At 33.0% G+C, this 22,367-nt stretch overlaps 2 protein-coding genes and 1 pseudogene across 3 annotated transcripts; all 3 read left to right on the top strand.

The window, feature by feature from the left end:
* Positions 1–2,410: 2,410 nt before the first annotated feature.
* On the top strand, positions 2,411–5,136 carry LOC146938983 (villin-1-like). Of its 2 annotated transcripts, XM_085752816.1 has the most exons (6): positions 2,411–2,516; positions 2,682–2,724; positions 3,530–3,636; positions 3,893–3,992; positions 4,084–4,152; positions 4,263–5,136. In XM_085752816.1, the coding sequence occupies exons 3-6, from the start codon at positions 3,581–3,583 to the stop codon at positions 4,893–4,895; spliced, it is 858 nt and encodes a 285-aa protein (XP_085608942.1). In that variant the 5' UTR covers positions 2,411–2,516; positions 2,682–2,724; positions 3,530–3,580; the 3' UTR covers positions 4,896–5,136. The 2 variants fall into 2 exon arrangements, with proteins under 2 accessions (XP_085608942.1, XP_085608941.1); XM_085752815.1 differs by lacking the exon at positions 2,682–2,724.
* Positions 5,137–5,260: 124 nt separating this feature from the next.
* Positions 5,261–6,745, top strand: LOC146938984 (uncharacterized; annotated as a pseudogene).
* Positions 6,746–10,049: 3,304 nt separating this feature from the next.
* On the top strand, positions 10,050–17,716 carry VLN1 (villin-like 1). Its single transcript, XM_085752814.1, has 22 exons — positions 10,050–10,151; positions 11,024–11,129; positions 11,385–11,484; positions 11,703–11,771; positions 12,038–12,271; positions 12,400–12,577; positions 12,682–12,808; positions 12,952–13,117; positions 13,352–13,502; positions 13,597–13,685; positions 13,781–13,936; positions 14,291–14,359; positions 14,597–14,665; positions 14,756–14,893; positions 14,983–15,111; positions 15,216–15,363; positions 15,490–15,500; positions 15,591–15,731; positions 15,948–16,073; positions 16,204–16,438; positions 17,075–17,253; positions 17,348–17,716. The coding sequence occupies exons 2-22, from the start codon at positions 11,074–11,076 to the stop codon at positions 17,459–17,461; spliced, it is 2,685 nt and encodes an 894-aa protein (XP_085608940.1). The 5' UTR covers positions 10,050–10,151; positions 11,024–11,073; the 3' UTR covers positions 17,462–17,716.
* The last annotated feature ends 4,651 nt before the right edge of the window (positions 17,717–22,367 follow it).

Here is a 22,367-nt window from a genome sequence, read left to right on the forward strand (position 1 = left end):
ATAAACAAATTCGGACACACACAACGATGATAAGATTTAAAAAAAAAATAAAATTTAGTCACATTACTTAATATCGTCTCTTTTTTAAATTTTATCATTAATGTACGTGTGTTCATATAAATTTTATTTAGACTTGTATCGATATAAGATTTGCTTTATATAGAAACCTAAAATAAAATGAATTAAATCATTGATTTTTGCTTACAATTCAAAACTGGTAATAGTAAATAAATAAACTAAAAATCTAAAATGTTAGCAATTCCATACGTAGTGTAGTTGGTTGTGTTTTAGGATTTAAGTGTCATAGGGTGCCTGTTCGATTCCTGGAGAGGGAATATTTTTTTTTTAATTTTTTTAATGTCATCTTCTTTACCCGTATACTGTAAAACGGGTTTTTTGACCCGCGAATTAACCCGGCCGGATCTCCCATGGTACACAATGAAATTCAACGATTTTTACGCACTTTTGATCGGAATTGAATGCCATGAAGAATGCACAGGTTTATTTTTCAAATCCACAAGCTAATCGCAGATTTTTTTTTTGGTTCTTAAAAAGAAAAACGCATTTGAATCTTTCTATATCACCGAATTGACAACTTTTCGCTATAACATCGGACAATTTCGATTCAGCATCCATGAAACCATGAAACCATATCAATTTGAGAACTAATTTTCTTCAGAAAGAGGATAAGATAAAGATGCAAGTGATATGGGTTTTTGCCATTTTTGCTATAACTCTTCCTGAAAGATGCAAGTGATAATTTTTTTGCTATAACTCATGTATCTATGTAAACTAGTTAATTTGATTTTTGCCATTTTTTATCAATTCATTGCAACAGTGAAGTATCTTGAGGAAAGGTGAGAATGAGGGCAAGAGAACAGTCTCTGTATGCATATGATTTATGGGGAAGAAACTTAAGAGAGAGAAATAGCAGAGAAGATAAGCAAGTGATAGAGGGGAGAGAAAATCATATGCAGAAAATGTGTGGTCTATTTTGATTGAGTGTGGAGAAGTACTTGTGCTCTCTTGCTGAGGTGGAGAAGATCCAATCCATTTATTTAATCCTAAGGTTAAAAAAAAGCATCTTTGCTCCCTCACTAGATGAGGGACCTATTGGCTCCCTCATGTTAGCCTCCACCTTTGACAACCATTTGCCAACAATTTTTTGACAACTTTTTCTCTCATACTCACAATACTCCCTCCGTCCTAAAATAGATGACCTAGTTGACAAGGTACAATATTGACTTAACATACTTTGACCGTATTTTTCTACTAATATACAAAGATAAACAATACTCATGTAAGATGTTGTTGGATTCGTCTCGATGAGTATTTTTAAAATATTAAATTTTCATAATTTTTTCTAATAGAGAATTAAAAATATCAAATATAAAAAATATGCATTGATATCTGTGTCACAGTCAACTATGTCAAGTAATATGGGACGGAGGGAGTATGTTTTTATTCTCTCTCTTACTTTTTCTCTCTCTTTTATTTTCAGCCAATAAAAATAGAGGAAAATGAAGTTGTCATGAAAGTTGTCTATTAATGATTGTTCATATATCATTGCTCATTTTCTTTTCATCAAACATAGTGGAAAGGGTACAACTAAAAAAGCAACTTTTGTGGACCCCATTACAACTTGGACTATAAAGATAAACGTGCTTTTACTTTTAAGTTTTTTTCTTTTTTATTGCTTTTTCTTATATCACTTTCTCTACCGAACTATGAAGTCCCGATACTTTAAAATGAATGACGTATCGTATCCCCTGCGTATCCTGCACCGATACCTGTCCGATACTTTCTGATACGTATCAGAAGAGTATTCGAAGTTTAAATTTTATTTTTTAAAAAAATAATTATCCGATACTTTCCAATACGTATCAGGAGAGTATCTTATAATTATCCTGCACCTATACTTGCCCCAATAATTCCCAATTAATGTTAACTAAAATAACTTAACTCTTAGTATAGTGCTTCTTTTTTGAATCGACGTAGTATAGCACTAACAATGTTCCTTTTGGATATAGTATAGCACTTATGGTGCTTTTTTTTGGGATATATTGTGTATGTAATTGACTAATCATCACTCTCTTAATCGTCAATATTATTTATATTTATGTTGATGTGCTACGAGCCTATGACTTGTTTCTTTTGTTTGTTAATATATTTGCATATTAAAAAAATGGTTATAATTATATTGTACATCTAATTATATAATTTTTTTTATTAACGTATCCCAGCCGTATCGTATCTTGATTTTTGAAATTTTTCCGTATCGGTGCAGTATCGTATCCGTATCGTATCTCGTATCCGTGCTTCACTGCTACCGAACAATGTTATCATTATTCTTCTTAAAATGACATTTTACCATCAAATATAAATGACCATTCTTGCTTTACTATGTGGCAAATGTGAATGGGAGAATATATCCATGTTTTGTTCTTTCTTTGTCAGCATCACCATCACTCTTGTTCTTAGTTTTTGAATCCTTCTCAGTTTTCTGTTGAACCAAGGTATGATTATATGATCTCATATCTGGTCAAACTATGTTATACTTATACCCTTTGACTTTTTTTCATCTATCAGTATCATGTTTTACTGTTTTGAGATTCTGAGTTTTGCTTCCAAATTTGAGATCATCACTTTTCTTGACTTTGGATTGTGTTTTTATGTCTTAGGCTAGTTTTTGTTTTGGTAAAAGAAAAAATTCTGAAAATTGAGGTATGTTTTCTGAGTCAACAGTTTAGGTTTCTTGCTGGTATTGCTTTTCTTCTTCCCACTTTCCCAGTAGATGTAGATGTTTGAAATTTGATGTATGGTGATTTCAATCTTGAAGAGTGTTGCAATTCACATGGAAAGTTATCAAGCTGAATTGATGTTGGGCCTAGGTGAAAACAATTGTTTATCAAACTTCTTTATTTTTGCCCTTCCTAGTTACTTGAGCAGCATAATGCCATGGTAATAAGAAACTTGTTCTTGATGTTGTGATAATAAAACACTGTTGTCAATTGACTTATTTGCATAGAACTATGGTTTAGTATTTTACAGTCGAGTGGCTAGCATAGCAACATACCGATTCCAATCCGTAGCACGGACACCTATGAAGCACTGACACACACACATCGACGATGGTAATTACTAGAAAACAATGACATAATTGAATGTAATCACATGTGTCAGTGTCGTGTTAGTGTCGGACATTGACACATGTTGGACACCAGTCACGTCTTCAATTAGAAGTGTCGATGCTATAGAGACGGACACTTCTGATTGAAGTTGTGTCCGGTGTACAATACACGTTGACACATATGATTACATTAAATTAATTGATTCTATAATTATTACCGGTGTCGGCGTGTTTGTCGTATCCGGTGTCCATGTCTCATAGACACTAACACTATATTGATTACAATTCTTACCTGTTTGAGATTATTTGCATAGCATATCTTATCCTACATTGATATATTTACTATATTAAAACTTCTGGACTATATCTTAGCCTGCATATCTTAATCCTGGATTGCAGAATAATCAAGTGTTGCTTTGAGTTGGTGGAGTGTTTAGAGCCATAAAGCCAATGCCTATTATCAATAAAGACTTGGATCCTGCATTTCAAACTGCAGGAGCGAATCCGTATCCTTACAATGATTTTCTTTGAAATTGCCTTACAATTTGTGTCGGCCTAATTCAACTTGCATTAGGTCATCCTTTTCGATTGAATGAATGTCTTATTGATTACAGCGATAAAAATCGAAATAATTAAATAAAATAAGATGTCCCTTAGTATTTAAAATTTCTGGTACAACATCAGAAATGAATTTTATTTTAAAATATATCATAGTTCTTAGTTCAAGTTTTCTGCTTTGTACACTTAACTTTATATTCTCAGTGGATTGGAAGTCTGGTGTATTGAAAACCAACAGTTGGTGCCAGTGTCAGAGTCAGACCTTCGAAAATTCTATGCCGGAAGTGCATACATAGTTCTGAATGTAAGATATTGCTGACTTTATTGTCCTGTTGATCCTCTTAAACCTATGAAATGTCATTGATCTCGAACATTTTACATGTTCTCGGAAACAGGCGGTTTTTCCCAAAAATGGCCCTCCTCATTATGACATTCATTATTGGTTGGGAAATGACACAAAGAAGGTTTGTATTATTTCTTGGTTTACTATCTTGCTTGTGGTTGTAATCTTATATCAATGTCAGCCATTAAAGATCATGATCAGCACTTTTCACCGGGAGTTATGTATTTGCAGGTGGATTCAAGCTTGGCATCAGACAAAGCACTTGAGTTGGATGCAGCCTTAGGATCGTGCAGCGTTCAATATAGGGAAATTCAAGGCCAAGAATCACAGAAGTTTCTATCATACTTCAAGCCTTGTTTAATACCCATTGAAGGAGTGTTTACTTCAAAGCAAGGGAATTTGAATGGCGAATACCAAGTCAGCCTGTACACATGTAAGGGAGACCATGTTGCATGTGGGAAGAATGTTCAATTTACTTTAAAGGAAGAATGGCACGCTCTCCGTGATCAACCACGTTATGGTAGTCAAATAGGAGGAAATGTTGGGTCAGGAAGTAGTGGATCTAAGAGATCTCACGAGGACTCTGTAGGATCTAGTGCTCGTCCAATAGGTAGGGAGGCAGCTAAAAAAAAAGGTAAAAAGAAAAGCAAGGATGCTGCTGCCTTGGAGGAGGTGGAAAAGGAGTGGGTTGAATTCAAAGAAATCAAGGTGCAAGAGATTGAACAATTGAAAGAGTTCATCTTGGTGCAACAGGAGAAAAACAGATTGAAGAAAATGAAACTGTATATAAAGTTAAGTTCCGAAGAGCATCTCGATGACCGGAAAAAAGAGTTGTTGGAAAAGTTGGAGCGTGAGCTGTTTTGAAATTAATTTCAATCAAATATTTGTTTGCATTTGATCAAAATTGTCGGTGTTGTCTAGTCCCCAGTGTTTGCTTTAATAATTGTCAGTGTTGTCTAGTCCTCAGTGATAGTCCCTAGTGTTGTCTAGTCCCCCGTGACTTATTTCACATACTATTTGCTTTAATAATTATGCCCACTGTGTCCCCATTATTTCACCTACTATTTGCTTTAATAATTATGCCCACTGTGTGCCCATTATTTCACATACTATTTGCTTTAATAATTATCTCCACTGTTTGCTTTAATACAATAAAATAACTTATTTCGAATCTGTCAGTGTCCACCACACAATGTACTTATATATAGGGACTCATATCTACTTCCAATTTCACAAATCTCCTTCATATCTACTTCCAATTTCACAAATTTCATTCATATCTACTTCCAATTTCACAAATCTCATTCATATCTACTTCCAAAAAAACTATCAATGGACCCTTTTGATATCGAAGCCTACTTCCATAAACGTGATGTTAAAGACACTTATATCGTCAACCGATTTATTCAGCGTCGAAAAAAATTAAAGGAAGGTAGTGCATCTCGTACTAGAAAATATTTCAATGGAGATCATGCAGCGGCAAACCAAAGACTAATTGACGACTACTTTGCCAATGAGCCTACGTACGAAGATGCAATGTTTCGTCGTCGGTACCGTATGCAAAAACACGTTTTCCTTCGAATTGTTGGAGACCTTTCTAGTAGTGATAACTACTTCACCCAACGAGTTGATGAGCCAATAAAGAAGGTATATCACCGTTAGCAAAATGTACCACAACAATGCGAATGTTAGCATATGGTGTGGCAGCAGATGCGGTCGATGAATACATCAAAATAGGAAGTAGTACAACATTGGAGTGCTTAATTACTTAGATTCTGCAAAGGAATCATACGACTGTATGAGCAAGTGTAGTTGAGAGCATCAACCCAAGATGACCTGCAAAGAATACTACATGTTAGTGAAATGCGGGGGTTCCCAGGGATGATCGGGAGTATTGACTGCATGCACTGGGAGTGGAAAAATTGTCCTAAAGCATGGGAAGGTCAATTCACCAGGGGGGGATAAGGGAACCACCACAGTTATTCTTGAAGCAGTTGCATCTCATGATCTATGGATCTGGCATGCCTTTTTTGGATGTCCGGGAACGTTGAACGATATAAACGTTCTAGACCGGTCACCAGTGTTTGATGATGTGGAACAGGTAAAGGCTCCAAGGGTGAATTACTTTGTGAATCAACGTCCCTATAATATGGCATACTATCTAGCTGATGGTATCTACCATTCTTATCCAAATTTCGTCAAATCAATTAGACTTCCTCAAAGTGAACCCGATAAGTTATTTGCAAAACATCAGGAGGGATGCCGGAAGGACATCGAACGTGCTTTTGGAGTGCTTCAAGCTCGATTTAAAATCATCCGTGAACCAGCTTGCTTGTGGGACATAGCCCATTTGGGTATCACCATGAGGTCATGCATCATATTACATAATATGATTGTTGAGGATGAACGAGATACATATGCTCAACGTTGGACCGATTTTGAGCAACCTGGGGGAAGTGGATCTAGTACACCGCAACCATACTCGACCGAGGTGTTACCAGCTTTTGCAAATCATGTGCGTGCTAGATCCGAGTTGCGTGATCCAAATGTTCATCTCGAATTGCAAGCAGATCTAGTGAAGCACATATGGACAAAGTTTGGAATGTATCGTGATTGATGATGATTTGTATCGTACTAAATAAATTACTTGTGTGTTGTATGCTTAGTTTGTTGTCTTGCATTTTAAGTTATTTGTGTGCCGCGTGCTTAGTTTGTTGTATTGAATTTTAAGTTATTTGTGTGTCGCGTGCGTAGTTTGTTGTATTGCATTTTAAGTTAAGAAAATAAAAATAAATTATTTTACAAAATTTTGTTTTTCCAAAAAAACTAAAATAAATTGTTAATTGTATTATTTTAATTTAATTATAATCGATAATTATAATTTTATGTAATTATAAAAACAAAAATTAAATAAGAATAAGAAATAAAAAGTGGTGGGGTAGAGTCTTGAATGAAAAACCATTGGAGAGGGTAAAAGTTGAAGGAGTGTTGAACAAGAGAGAGAAAATGATGTGGAGTGTTGGAAATTGAAAAAGTGAGTGTTGAAGGGTGTTAAAAGAAAAAAACCATTGGGGGTGGTCTAACAAATACTTCTTGGTTTAGAGGGTCACTACAACCTTGGAAAACAAAGGTTTGATGCTTAAAAGTCAGGAACCAAAACAAAATAAGAGACCAAAAATGTTTTAGCCATGAAAAAACATACATAAAAATGTACTCCCTCCGTCCCGTTTTATCTGAGCCAGTTTGGTTTTTCACACAAATTAAGAAAAATGTATAAATAAAGGGGAAAGTGGAATATATTGTATTGGGAATGATGAAAGTAGTACTATTAATTAGAGTTATATTGTATTGAGAATGATGAAAGTTGTATTGAAAATTGAAATGAATCAGTTATTTTGGGACATTTTTTTTAGAAAATGGGTCAGATATTCCGGGACGGAGGGAGTAGCATTTAAGGCATTGAAAAAAATTAAATGTTCTAGATATGTACTTATAAAATACTTTTTTATTAATTTTTCAGTCACTCAACCAACATTACCCTTTAAGCATGTTATCATTTGACCAATTATAATTATAATTGCACTAAAGAAATGCAATTATTATTTTTCACAAGATCATTTTGTACATATAGAAAAACTACACTATTTTAAGGAAAAAGATAAACTAGCAGTAGCATATAACTAATACATTTTTTTCCCTGAAAAAAAAACTAACATGTTTTTTTATTTGATCAACATCAGAGTATATAAAATATATAGAAAAACTACATAATATAGAAAATTTACATGCTTATGTCAGTCAAAAAGAAAAAGCTACATGCTTGAGAGAAAATCTTGTGTGGTTCTGATCCACACAAGTGGTCTTTGATCACACAAAGAGAAAAAAGAGAAGAGAGAGAAGAGAGAAGAAAGAGAAAATGGAGAAGAGAGAAGAGAAGAGAGAGAAGGAAAAAACTTGTGTGTGTGACCAAACCAAAATTCTTGGTCCTGGTCTACACAAGTGTTTCTCCATGCTTGATGCTTTACTTTGACCAAAGATAAAACTAGTACATGATTACTGCTTACTCCTCATATGAAATTTATTAAAACACAGATTAGATCTTTGTCCTTGATATGTTAAATAATGATACCGATAAAATATATGTTTTTTTTACACAAATATTTTTTTTGTCAAAAAGATAAAAATATAAACAAAAGATAGTAATAAATTAATAAAAGGCATAATGCATGGTCCATGGCCTTGACTTTGATAAATAGACTTTGAGTCTTTGACCAACACAATACTATTACTACATCCGTCCCAATTTAATTGACACAATTTTGTTTTTCACACATATTAAGAAAAATGTATAAATAAAAGGCAAAGTGGAATATATTGTATTGGAAATGATAAAAGTAGTATTATTTAGTGTTATATTATATTGGGAATGATGAAAGTTGTATTGAAAATTGAAATGAATCAGTTATTTTGAGACACTTTTTTTTAGAAAATGAGTCAGTTATTCCGGGACGAAGGGAGTATTGAGTTTGGAATACCTTTCCACCTTCTTCTAATCTATTATGTCAGGGCACAAATTTAATGCAACCCCTAAACTATTTTTTCCTCTGTTTTTTTTTTTAAAATCCATAGATATAAATAGTAAATTTAGGAAAAAAGAACTTGAAAATAGAAAAAATAATTCAAAAAACTACAGAAAATGCGTTATTTGAACGATCATCCTTTTTGCGACAACTATTTAATAGTTAACACTATAAATGGATGGTTAATTACTTTCATTATTATCAATCAATATATTAGGTAGCCACTAGCAAATAACGAATTTTTTTTTTGTCTGCCCTATATTGAAAAGCAAATTCCAAATCTGCCCTACATGAAAAAGAAAGTCCAAAACTGCCCTACTTTTTCTCTCTCTCTCTCTCTCTCTCTCTTTATTCCCCGCAAAATGAAATTGCTGGGAAGGACACCCCCCAAACCTGTTTTGCGGGGAATAACATAATAAGACAAAAAAACAGGGCCTTCCCCCCAAAATGAAATTGCGGGGAAGGACACCCCCAAACCTGTTTTGCGGGGAATAACATAATAAGACAAAAAAACAGGGCCTTCCCCCCAAAACGAAATTGCTGGGAAGGACACCCCCCAAACCTGTTTTGCGGGGAATAAAGAGAAAGAGAAAAAGTAGGGCAGTTTTGGACTTTCTTTTTCATGTAGGGCAAATTTGGAATTTGCTTTTCAATATAGGGCAGACAAAAAAAAAAATTCAGCAAATAACCAACAAAAGATAGTAATACTAGATGTTAAAAGCCATTTGCCATCAACATAACCTCATTAACCACGAATTCACATGCAATTAACCGTGCATGTAAGTGAATACGTAAAAATTGTGGTTAACCACGTTTAAATTCGTTGTATATTATGTTATGTTGATGATTCCTGAGATCTTTTTAGATCAAATGATTACTCAGATATTATATCTGATATATTCATTAACCATATGTATTCAACCATTTAATTTAATTTAAGTGTTTTAACCATTTAAAAATGTCTAAATTTGGTGGTAAAGACACAACATACATCCATAAAAAAAAAAAAAAAGACACAACATACATGTAACTAGGAGCTACCATGTCAGAAACTGTTGAATGTTGAAACTCACATGAACAAGAAAATATCTCTATAAATCTATGAGTTTCTTGGTTTGTTTGATTGTTTCCATCTATGACCAATTGACCATACCTTTCCTCAGTTCTCTCTGACAAGTGACAACAGTCACACAAGGGACCAAACTACTTCTCTTTCATCATCTTATTTTCTTTTCATCAAACATAGTGGAAAGTGAACAACTAAAAAAGCAACTTTTGTGGACCCCATTACAACTTGGACTATAAAGATAAACGTGCTTTTTCTTTTTTATTGCTTTTCCTTATATAACTTTCTCTACCAAACAATGTTATCATTATTCTTCTTAAAATGACATTTTACCATCAAATATAAATGACCATTCTTGCTTTACTATGTGGCAAATGTGAATGTGAGAATATTTGGTTCTTTCTTTGTCTGTAGGATCACCATCACTCTTACTTCTTAGTTTTTGAATCCTTCTCAGTTTTCTGTAGAACCAAGGTATGACTATGATCTGATATCTGTCAAACTATCTTATACCCTTTGACTTTTTTTCATGTATCAGGATCATGTTTTTAGATTCTTATTTTTGCTTCCATAATTCAGATAATCATTCATTACTTGTTAGTTTTCATATTAGCTTTATTTTTTTGTGTTCATTTATTTCTTGAAGCAACTTTTCTGAGTCAACAGTTTAGATTTCTTGCTGCAGTTGCCTTTCTTCTTCCAATTTTTGTGATACTCTTTTGAGATAATTTATGAAAACAGCTTATGGCAATGTTCATAAGCTATTTTCATAAGCTCTCTAGGATAGCTTATGAAAATAGGCTATAGATTACACGAAAACAGTTTGACTTTATTTTATCAGTTATAGAAATACAGCTTATTCATAAGTGCTTATATGATAAGAGCTTATGCTATATATGCTGCAAAATAAGCTGTTTATCCAAACAAGGCCATGTAGATATTTGAAATTTGATGTATGATGATTTCAAATCTTGCAATTCAAATTGAAAGTTATCAAGCTGAATAAAGAAAAGAATTAGTTAAATTCTTAGGCCTAGGTGAAAATAATTGTTCATCAAACTTCTTAATTTTTGGACATCGTAGTTACTTGAGCAGCTTAATACATAGGAATAAGAAAATCTCCTTCATGTTGTCATGACAGAACTGTCATCAATTGGTTTATTTGAATGGAATTATGGTTGAGTATTTTACAGTCAAGTAGCTGGCATTGCGACATTATGTGCTTACATGTTTGAAGTATTTGCATGATCGTAACATATCTTAATTCTTAGCCTGCATTGATTTCTTTACTATATTAAAACTTCTGGAATATATCTTAGCCTGCAAACCTTCATCCTGGATTGCAGAATAATCAAGTGTTGCTTTAAGTTGGCGGAGTATTATATCCATAAAGATAATGCCTATTATCAATAAAGACTTGGATCCCGCATTCCAAACTGCAGGAGCGAATCCGTATCCTTATAATGATTTTCTTTGAAATTGCCTTACAAGTTGTGTCGGGCTAATTCAACTTGCATTAGGTCATCCTTTTAGATTGAATGAATGTCTTATTGATTACATCGATAAAAATCGAATAATTAAATAAAATAGGACGTCTATTAGTTTTGCAAATTTCTGATTCAGCATCAGAAATGAATTTTATTTTAAAATATATCATATTTCTTAGTTCAAGTTCTCTGCTTTGTACACTTAACTTTATATTCTCAGTGGATTGGAAGTTTGGTGTATTGAAAACCAGCAGTTGGTGCCAGTATCAGAGTCAGACCTTCGAAAATTCTATACCGGAAGTGCATACATAGTTCTCAATGTAAGATGTTGCTGACTTTATTGTTCTGTTGATCCTCTTAAACCTATGAAGAAGTTGATGACTTGAATATATGAAGAAGCTGATGACTAATATCTCAATTAAAATCCAAAATTTCAAAAGATCATCATCATCATATATTATAATGGAGTTCTTTATTTTCATTTAATTTATTTTGAAATGTCATTGATCTCGAGCGTTTTACATGTTTTCGGAAACAGGCGGTTTTTCCCAAAAATGGCCCTCCTCATTATGACATTCATTATTGGCTGGGAAATGACACAAAGAAGGTTTGTACTATTTCTTGGTTTACTATCTTGCTTGCGGTTGTAATTGGATATCAATGTCAACTCTCCACATTAAAAGTTTTAGGCTTCATAGACGTTGTAATCGTATATCAATGTCAACTCTCCAGATGAAAAGTTTTTAGGCTTCATATACGTTGTAATGGTATATCAATGTCAACTCTCCACATGAACAGTTTTTAGGCTTCCTATACACTACAGAGATTAGACAACATGATTTGCATTTTTCACCAGGAGTTATGTAATTGCAGGTGGATTCAAGCTTGGCATCAGACAAGGCACTTGAGTTGGATGCAGCCTTAGGATCCTGCAGCGTTCAATATAGGGAAATTCAAGGCCAAGAATCACAGAAGTTTCTATCATACTTCAAGCCTTGTTTAATACCGATTGAAGGAGTGTTTACTTCAAAGCAAGGGAATTTGAATGGCGAATACCAAGTCAGCCTGTACACATGTAAGGGAGACTATGTTGTCCACGTGAAAGAGGTGCGTTGTGTGTAGAAGTTTGATTATTAACATCTTCTGTTATCTGATAGTATGAATTGTTCTGTTTCCACACGTAATCTGAATGTTTGAGTATTCACTAGAGTTTATTGTGCTTATATTTTTGTTAGGTTCCTTTTCTGAGGTCATCGTTGAATCATGAAGATGTATTCATACTTGACACTGCGTTAAAAATCTTTCTCTTCAGTGGATGCAACTCTACCATTCAAGAAAGAGCCAAAGGTTTGGAGGTTGTTCAATATATCAAGGAGAATAAGCATGGTGGAAAATGCGAGGTGGCCACAATAGGTTGGAATATATACTACTTTTCCCCCTTCCTCTTTTAGAGCTTATATTTGTTTTATGAGGGAATGATAATGCAAGTCATAGTAATTATATCACAATTATTGTAGAGGATGGAAAATTTGTTGGTGATTCTGATGTCGGAGAGTTCTGGAGTTTATTTGGTGGTTATGCTCCAATTCCTCGAGACCCGCCTTCTAGTCAGGAATCCGTGGCTCCAATTGTAAAGCTATTTTGGTGAGGCTCATACATGTTTGCACAATACTTTGTGAATGTACTTTTATTTGATAATCCATCCTTGCTCCACTTTATTTCTCTTACTTCAATAAATACTTTTGTTCCTTGATACTAAGGAGCGGTTGTTGTCACTTCCTCGACAGGATAAATCTACAGGGAAAACTTTGTCCAATTGGAAGCAATACATTCAGCAAAGAAATGCTGGAGTCAGACAAGTGTTATATGTTAGACTGTGATAATGAAATTTTTGTGTGGATGGGAAGGCAGACCTTATTGACCGAAAGAAGAACAGCGATCAAAGCTACAGAAGTAAGAGTTTCTTGTTTCTCGGTCTGAAGGGCCATCGTTTATACATCCTCAAAATTCTTTTAATTCTATAAGCTTTGGAGCCAAATTTCATTTTAGTAAATATTAGTGAAGCTCACATGTCTTAGAAAATATAACTATATGAAACGCGGTTACAATAAATCAACAATGCATGTCGCCTCGCAAAGCTTTGCATTAAGGGATTTACTTATGCTGACTGCATCTCCATTTTACTAGGATTTTGTCAGAAATGAAGGAAGATCAGACAAGACTCATACGGCATTTTTATCAGAAGGATTGGAAAGTACCAACTTTAGGTCGCACTTTACTAATTGGCCTAAAACAGTTGAGACTAGGCTTTACGAAGAAGGACGAGAAAAAGTAGCAGGTTTAGTACCATTCACTATTTAATTGTGTTTAAGAAGTGTTTAACAAGTGTCATCTATAGTTCATTTCTTTATGTAATCTTTTTCCTGTCTCAGCCATATTCAAGCATCAGGGTTATGATGTGAAAGAGCTTCCTGATGAAGTGGATGATGAGCCATCTATAGATCGCAGCGGCACAATAAAAGTAACTTCTAGTTCAAAATCTAGCTGTTTCTTGCTGTCACATGATCATATTTTCTTATGCCTATTCCAACTGTTAACTGACTAGAAAAACTTCAGGTTTGGCGAGTCGATGGTGATGAATTGTCCCTTCTTTCAGTTACCGAACACACGAGACTTTACAGTGGAGATTGCTATGTAGTACAGTATACATTTCCAGGAAATGGAAGGGACGAGACACTGTTTTATGCTTGGCTTGGCAGTAGATGTGTAATGGTAGGCATTAAGCAAAGTTTTCTGTCTTCCGCTGGGTAGATATTTTACCTGTAATTCATAAAAATGGATTAATCTATCATTATTAGATTATTTTCTGGAAAATATTTTTTTTCTAAAAAAAATTGCTATAGAATAGTCAAACTGTATGCGTAATATATAAAAATTTAGAAAAGAAAATTTATATCCAAAAACTGTCGAAATTTTTAATTTTGTCATTCGTGATGTACATGGTATTTCACTTTTGTATTGATTCATAATAACCTCAATCTCATGTAGTTGGATTAGGCTTAGTTGATGTTTCACTTGATAACTTTTAACACAAGGTTCCCCTTTTTCTATGGTTTTGTCTCACAGGAGGATAAAACAGCTGCCATTTCCCACATCAATACTATGGCTGATTCATCTAGAAGTAATCCTGTTATGGTTAGTTTCTGTTCTTACTATGCTAACTATTTCATAATATGATATTTATTAAATCTGTGCAAGTGCAACATTCAAATTTTTGTTTTGGACAATATATGTAAATTTTTTATCTTGTCAACAATTGCTAGGTTCTTATTTATACAGCATCTTAAGCACATCTGTTACCGTATAATAGAAATTTAACTTTCCTTCTTTACTCCTCACTGTTTATTCAATTTGATTTACATGCGTTTTCAGGCTCAAATTCACGAGGGAAAGGAGCCGCCTCAGTTTTTCTCAATACTCCAAAGGTTAATCATATTCAAGGTATGTACTCACTATGATCTCATTATAAGGTTTGTATAATATTACAAAAGAAAACATGCTCCAATTCTTAAAAAAATATATTTTTTCAAGGGGGGAAACAATTCAGGATATAAGAAGCGTATAGAAGAAAACGGTACGGTGGATGAAACTCAAAATGAAAACCTGGTAGCACTGTTTCGAGTTCAAGGTACAAGTCAAGATAATATGCAAGCCATCCAAGTCGATCAAGTATGGTTTAACGATTCTTAAATTTTATTCATGGTCGATAAAGTAAGCTTTTATCAAATATTGATTATCATCTATTAAATTTTTTGTAGTTTGCAAGCTCTCTGAATTCATCCTATTGCTATATTCTGCAAACTGAAGCAGCTATGTATACATGGATTGGAAGCCTTTCTTCAGCAAGAGACCATACTCTTCTTGATAGAATGGTGGAACTGCTTAACGTATGTCGTTACTATGAAGAATGTGATATAAAGTTTTATCTAGATGATATCTTCATAGGAAGCATTTAAGAACAAGTTTTGTTATTTGTTGATGCGAATTGCAGCCGACACAACTACCTGTATCTGTGAGGGAAGGGAATGAACCTGATATTTTCTGGGATGTTCTTGGAGGAAAGGCGGAATATCCAAAAGAAAAGGAGATTCAAGGATTCGTAGATGATCCACATTTGTTTGCATTGAAAATAACCAAAGGTAACAAAATCAATCTTTTGAGAAAAATAATCTAGATCTCACTTGGTTTAGAATTATCGTCGGTGAAATGACAGGGAAAACTGATGGTTCTGTTTCTCACGCAAATTTATTGGAACTTCAACTCAGGAGACTTCAAGGTATATATTACTTCGACAAATTCAAAATTTTCATTACCACTTATTAATTGAATTCGGTTAATTTAATGTGGCCTTGATGTAATATTTCAGGTGAAAGAGATATACAATTATACGCAGGATGACTTAATTACCGAAGATGTTTTATTGCTTGATTGCCAAAGAGAGATTTATATTTGGGTTGGATTGCATTCGGTCATCAAATCGAAACAAGAAGCTCTCAACCTCGGCTTGGTAAGTTGTCTGCTAGCTTTCCACCTTCGTCGGTCAAGTTTGCTAGTTCTGTCTCCATTATTCAATATTCACTAATGGTTCGATAGCTCCATCTTCATAACTTATTTACTGATGAATAAAATGAGGTCAAAATATGCAAGTTTCAATGTAGTATGGATTATGGACTCATTCTTTGCTAAAATATGGTTTTCTTCCCATGGAAATTGTCATAAGCAGAAATTTTTGGAAATGGATGTCCTTGTTGAAGGCTTATCGCTAGAAGTCCCTATTTATGTTGTAATGGAAGGTTACGAGCCGCCATTTTTCACTCGTTTCTTTTCGTGGGATCATTCAAAAGCAAATGTAAGTCTTCTCCGTTCGAAGTTATAAATACCGATCAATGATCATAATACCGTGATTCTTGACTTTAAGAAGTTTTCAGTGTAGTTGTCATATCTTATTAAGTATGCTGGATTAAATGGTATTGTTGCAGAATATTGGTAATTCTTTTGAGAGAAAGCTTGCAATTCTGAAAGGAAACTCCAGGGACTCTACCCCTAATGGTCACAAAAGCGGTTCTATCATTTCCAATGGCCGTCGAAGAAGTAGTTCACCTCTACCTAGGAGTGCAGGCTCAGACTATAGGCAATCAGGCAATCGGCTTTTTTCAAGCCCTACTGCAGCGGCCAAGAAGCTCTTTGAAGGATCTCCTGCTAATAACAGTGCCGGTAACAAGAATCTTTTTTTATCAACTTATGATGTGAAATTTAGGGTCTGTATGGATTGATTTATTTGAGCTTATCAACTAGCATAAGCACTTGTGAGACTGTTTGGAAGAGCTTAGAGAAACAGATTATCTCATGTCCAACATAAGCTGTTTTAGCTTATTTCCACAAGCTCTCTGAGATAGCTTATGAAAACAACTTATATCTTATACTCCCTCCGTCCCTATATGTAAGCACCCTTTTATTAGAGGCAAAGAGTGCTTACATATAGGGACGGAGGGAGTATGAAAATAGTTTAACTTTATTTTATCTTATATATATATATATATATATATATATGGTTATGTTACAAGCCACCCTTTGGTGGTGTCTTTTATCAAGTCACACCTTAAGGTGTGATTTTCACTTTTTAGTTATAACTTTGATAAAAGACACCTTCCTAAAAGTAAGTTGGTGTCTTTTCGCAAATGCTCATAGAGTAACTTGATAAAAGACACCTTCATAAAAGGTGTCTTCTATCATAACCCATATATATATATGTAAGCGCTTACATGATACGTGGATAGCTAAACTTTTTATCTAAACAAGACTCGAGAGAGTTAGCTAATTGGTTTTTAATGTATGTCCTTTCATCCGCAGAACAAACAATTCCACTGTCCGATTCTTCAGCAACAGAACTGAGCTCCTCAAATGAGGCTGCAAGTTTAACTGCAAAAGACAAAAATGTCAATGATGAGAGTTTGTCGATATACCCTTACGAGCAACTTCGAGTGGTTTCTCCGAATCCAGTAACAGGCATCAATTTAACCAAAAGAGAGGTAACTCCTTAACTAAATATAGCAGTCATTTTTCTCGCATTTCACTCAACCTTAACTTTTGTTATAATTATCTGCATTATTGTGATGAAACTAGGCATATTTATCTCCTGAAGAGTTCCATGAAAAATTTGGAATGCCAAAATCAGCTTTCTACAAACTCCCTAGATGGAAACAAAACAAGCTGAAGATGTCACTGGATCTATTTTAGAGGATGGACAACAAACAACATATTTGCATGTGTTTTCTGGCATTATATATATTGCAACACCATATATAGCATGATACAATTTTTACCTCGTGAGTGTATTATGCATGCGTGAATAATAGCTTACTACATATTTATTCTTTCATTTTGTTTCATAAATATACTATTGTGATGATATACTTTTGGGGGCATGTGAACTTGTACTGTTTTTTCCTTAAAAGATAATAAATGCCCAAATATATTTTTTGTATCTGCAAATACACTTGTTTTTACTTGCAATGATGCGATTTTTTTTTTAATATACTATGAAAATAAAATTATGTTTTTTGTATTTAGTCCTTGTAAATTTGTGGAACATATTTCCTATAAAAAAAATAAATAATACGTGGACCATATTAACTTTAATTTCTACACACTTTCACATCATCAACGATGTGAACAAACTAAGAAACTAATTCAACACACATCATCACCTATTTGATTCTTTGACCATCAAAGTGCTTCTTATAATACTAGGTGTGTTGTGATGCGATTTAGTTCAATTTTGACGTTAAAAGTCATTTGAACTGTAAGATAAAAAAAAAAAAAAAAAGGAAAATGCTAACTTGTGTTCTTAAGGAATGCTTAACATGTGCCCTAAAGGCGCAAGTTAGAATGACCCTAACAAAAAAATGTGGTTTAGTTTGGTTGACTTTTAAAATAAAATCCGAACTAAACCAAACCAATACGATTTGGGTTGGATCGGTTAGTGCGATTTTTTTTTCAAGATAATACAATTTTTTGTTTCAACATTAAAATCAAGTTAAAAGGTTAAAACACAACATATTTTCAACAATGTTTAAAATTTCATATAACATTACAATTGTATTTTCAAGAAGAATGTGAAGAAATACTTGGTCTTGAAGTACCATATCTCAATGCAATACGAGCATTTGTGTATCTTGCTAATTATACACGCCATGATATATCATTTTCTGTCAATCTATTGTCAATATATAGTTCTTCACCTACATGAAGACATTGGAATGGGGTCAAGCATGGACTTGGCTACCTTCGATGTTCAATGGATATGAGCTTGTTTTACCCCAAAGTACCTATTTACCGGTGTTTTTGGTAAACAATAGGACTAGTTTTGATTATTACAAGTATTATCAAACCAGAAATCCTAGGACATGTTGTGCAATCTTTTTGTAGAAAATATATGAATGTTTATCATATTCATATGCTGCTTTATGAACAAGATGAAGAAAACTTTTTTTGTATGAAGATAAATGTCTTTCGACAGAAATCAATGTAGAAAAAGCAAGTAAAAGACTTGAAAGTTTAAATGCAGAAACTTAAAGAATTCTATGACTCTTTTCTCTAGACGCTGGTACTTTGAGTGCTAGAATTCTATAAGTGGTTTGTGGCCCTTTTTCCTTATGAAAAACTACTATATATACATAGAAGAAATAACTGCAAACTAAATTGCTAAGAACTACATTTCTTCGACTAGAAACTGCATGCCTTCCACGTGTTTGGACACTTGAAACCAACTTTTTTTACTAAATTAACTGCTTGTCAAATTGTGGCTTTTGTCAAATACTCTTAGGCTCTGTTTGGTAAAAATAGCGGATAGCTTATAAGCTAGCTGATAAGCTAGCTGATAGCTTTTAGCTGATAAGCTAGCTGATAGCTTTTAGCTGATAGCTTATAGCTGATAAGCTAATTAAAGTGTTTGGTAAAAATAGCGGTTGAACTAGCTGATAAATGTAAAATTACATAAAAGGACATTATTAATTCATATAAAATTTATACTACTATAAATTAATATTTAAGATATTTAATAATTTAAATTAATCAATTTAATATATATATTTTATAGATTAATAAATTAATATTTTATTTTTTGGTCAAAATACTTAATTTCTTTTTATTTTAAAAACAAAAAGAAAAATCGAATCCATATGTTGTAGGCGACAAAAATGGGATTTTAGAAAAATCATGTGGAATAAAATACTTCAGATTGAAAAATCATGTGACAAAAAAATGGGATTGAAAATTGTTTCAGCATTAACGTAAAAATATTTCAGATTGTAATAAATTATAAAGGGTAAAAAGGGATTTTAGATAAAATAGCAAGGGCAAAAGTGGAATAAAATACAATAAGCTATAAGCTCAAACGCTACTTGAAGTAGCTTCTGAAAAATAGCTTATAAGCTCGTGGAAATTCGTGAAATAAGCTATAAGCTCGTGGTAAAAGATCGTTACCAAACAGAGCTTTTTTTGTCAAACGAACTTATAAGCTATAAGCTATAAGCTATAAGCTCATTTGGTGGGCTTACCAAACAGAGCCTTAGTATATGTCGAACTCAGCAACTTCCAATCATGGACTTAAGAGAATTTTGCAGCTTTAAACCTTCTTTTACCTGTCGAAATATACACAAGATAAAATACAGTCTAACAGTACCCAAACTAGAATTTATTGGTTATGTAGATGCAAGTTATTTGTAAGATCCTCATCATGGTACATCACAAGTATGTTACTTGTTTACAAGTGGATATACAACCATTTCATGAAGATATGTGAAGCAGATCATAAAAAACATCAACAAATCGTGCAGAACTTTTGGCACTACACGAGGCAAGTAGAGAATATGTTTGGTTAATATAATTAATTCAAAATAATTGTGGTTTATCTTTTGGAATAATGGATGCAACAATCATTTATTAAGATAATACAACATGCATTACTCAATTGAAAGAAGGATAGAATAAAGGAGACCGAACAAAACATATATCTCCTAAATTAGTTTTCACTCATGATCTTTAAAAGAATTTGATATAAGCATTCAACAAATTCATCCGTGGGATAACCTCGCAATCATGTTTACAAAGTTATCCCAAGTAAAACTTTTGTGAAACTTGTACGCAGGATTGGTTTTCGCCGTCTTAGAAATGATTGTCATCCCAAGTGATATTTTCATTGCTTTTAATTCAAACATACTTCATCCGTTTCAATATGTAAGCACCCTTTACCTCTAATAAATAGGTGCTTAGATATAGGGACGGAGGGAGTATAACGTTTTCTTTCTTACCCTACCACATATCAGAACATCTTTAATAGTTAAATTGAAAAGTAGTTTTTTTTTTTTTTTTTAACTTATAAGCCTATCATTTTATAGTTATGTCATAATATTATTACACTTGTGATTTTTCTAACACTTCAATTTATATTTATTTTTAATTTAATTTTTTTTAACAACTTTGGAAATTTGGTTCGTTGTTAAAAGATATGGAACACTAAAACGTTACTACAAGAAATATAATAATCTACTTCAATAATTGTGAAGATTTTAATTGATTTTTTATTTTAGCCTGCCATCTCCAATTTAACAGTTTGGTCTATAACTCTATGAATCAAGTTCATTTTTCCTTATGCTTTAGACTATAGTCATCAACCTGAATAAAGAAAAAAAATTAGTTAAAATTCTTAGGCCTAAGTGAAAATAATTGTTCATCAAACTTCTTAATTTTTGGACATCCTAGTTACTTGAGCAGCATAATGCCATAGGAATAAGAAAAGTCTCTTTATTGATGTTGTCATGACAGAAAACTGTCATCAATTGGTTTATTTGAATGGAATTATGGTTGAGCATTTTACAGTCAAGTGGCTGGCATTGTGACATACCAATTCCAAGTTCTGCGAAATTATGGAGAGTTACACAATCTATTTGATTACTATTCTTTGAATGCCGTTTTACATGTTTGAATTATTTGTATGATAGTAACATATCTTAATTCTTAGCTTGCATTGATTTCTTTATTATATTAGAACTTCTGGACTCCGGACTTAATCCTGCATTGCAGAATAATCAAGTGTTCACTACTAGAAACTCTCGATTTTCCTGCGGATTTTTATTTGTATAAAAATAATCACAATCGACAAAAATAGTTTGATATTTTATTTGAACTTAAATTTAAAATTATAGGTGACATGAAAGGGAGTCTATCTGGACTCCTTTGCAACATATATGTTGAAATAACCTATCTGACTTATCGAAATATAATCATGATTTCGACCAAATATTTTATTTTTTGTATTAACACTTCCAAAACAATCTCATCTTCAAGCTAATTTCATCTTTATCTATCCAAAAATGTTATCCATATTCAACACTCAATTGGTGACAAATCCATATTCAACACTCAAAATGCGGTGAACCAATCACCGTTGCTTCTATATATCCAAGTATTTACCCTTCTTTTTCTTCTTAAAGTAAAATAGTAGAAATTATTTTTTGTGATATATAAACAATATGTCAATTGTATTATTGTGTCTGTGATCAGCTTCTTTTTTACATATATATGATAGAAGTGTGTTGTAATTAAAAGGTAAATAAACATTTTATCTTTAGTACTGTTTGATTGAAGTTTCCTTCTTTTAGTGAGAAATAATATCTCATTTCAAAAAATTGTTCCCGAAAACAACCAAAGTTTTCTTTGAGAGCCGGTAAAGGTATATTGTTGAATCACATTTTATCATATGGGATGATACTATATATGCTTTCATTTGTTTTTTTTGTTGTAACCGAGGTTCGAACCTGGACCTTGATATATTATGCATTGTTTATACCAATTGAGCTAAGCTTACAATGATATATATGTCTTCAATTGTATGCAAGAAGGAGTACACTTGAAAATGGAGACTATATTATACACAAATTTATATTCTTTTCAAGTGTATCGATTAGTGTAGGTCACAGTCAAATTAAGTGCAAACAAAGTATTCATGATGAAAGTAATAAGGTTTCATGGAATATATTAATCCCCTTTTGTAATTTTGTTAATCCCCTTTTGTAATTTTGTTTCCTTATCTAGATTTGGAAAATAGACAGTTGTGTTATGAAGATTACTCTTAATAACTTTT

The sequence above is a fragment of the Medicago sativa genome, chromosome 3 (genome assembly GCF_051527215.1).
Source record: "Medicago sativa cultivar Bolivia chromosome 3, Bolivia_mono, whole genome shotgun sequence".
NCBI classification, from domain to species: Eukaryota; Viridiplantae; Streptophyta; class Magnoliopsida; order Fabales; family Fabaceae; genus Medicago; species Medicago sativa.

Coding starts and splice junctions, on each gene's coding strand:
- LOC146938983 (XM_085752816.1), top strand. CDS start 3,581: ATGCCTATTATCAATAAAGACTTGGATCCTGCATTTCAAACTGCAGGA. Junction 3,637..3,892: donor CAAACTGCAGGAGCGAATCC/GTATCCTTACAA, acceptor TTATATTCTCAG/TGGATTGGAAGTCTGGTGTA. Junction 3,993..4,083: donor GTGCATACATAGTTCTGAAT/GTAAGATATTGC, acceptor TCTCGGAAACAG/GCGGTTTTTCCCAAAAATGG.
- VLN1 (XM_085752814.1), top strand. CDS start 11,074: ATGCCTATTATCAATAAAGACTTGGATCCCGCATTCCAAACTGCAGGA. Junction 14,666..14,755: donor AAAGGTTAATCATATTCAAG/GTATGTACTCAC, acceptor TATTTTTTCAAG/GGGGGAAACAATTCAGGATA. Junction 16,074..16,203: donor GGGATCATTCAAAAGCAAAT/GTAAGTCTTCTC, acceptor GTATTGTTGCAG/AATATTGGTAATTCTTTTGA.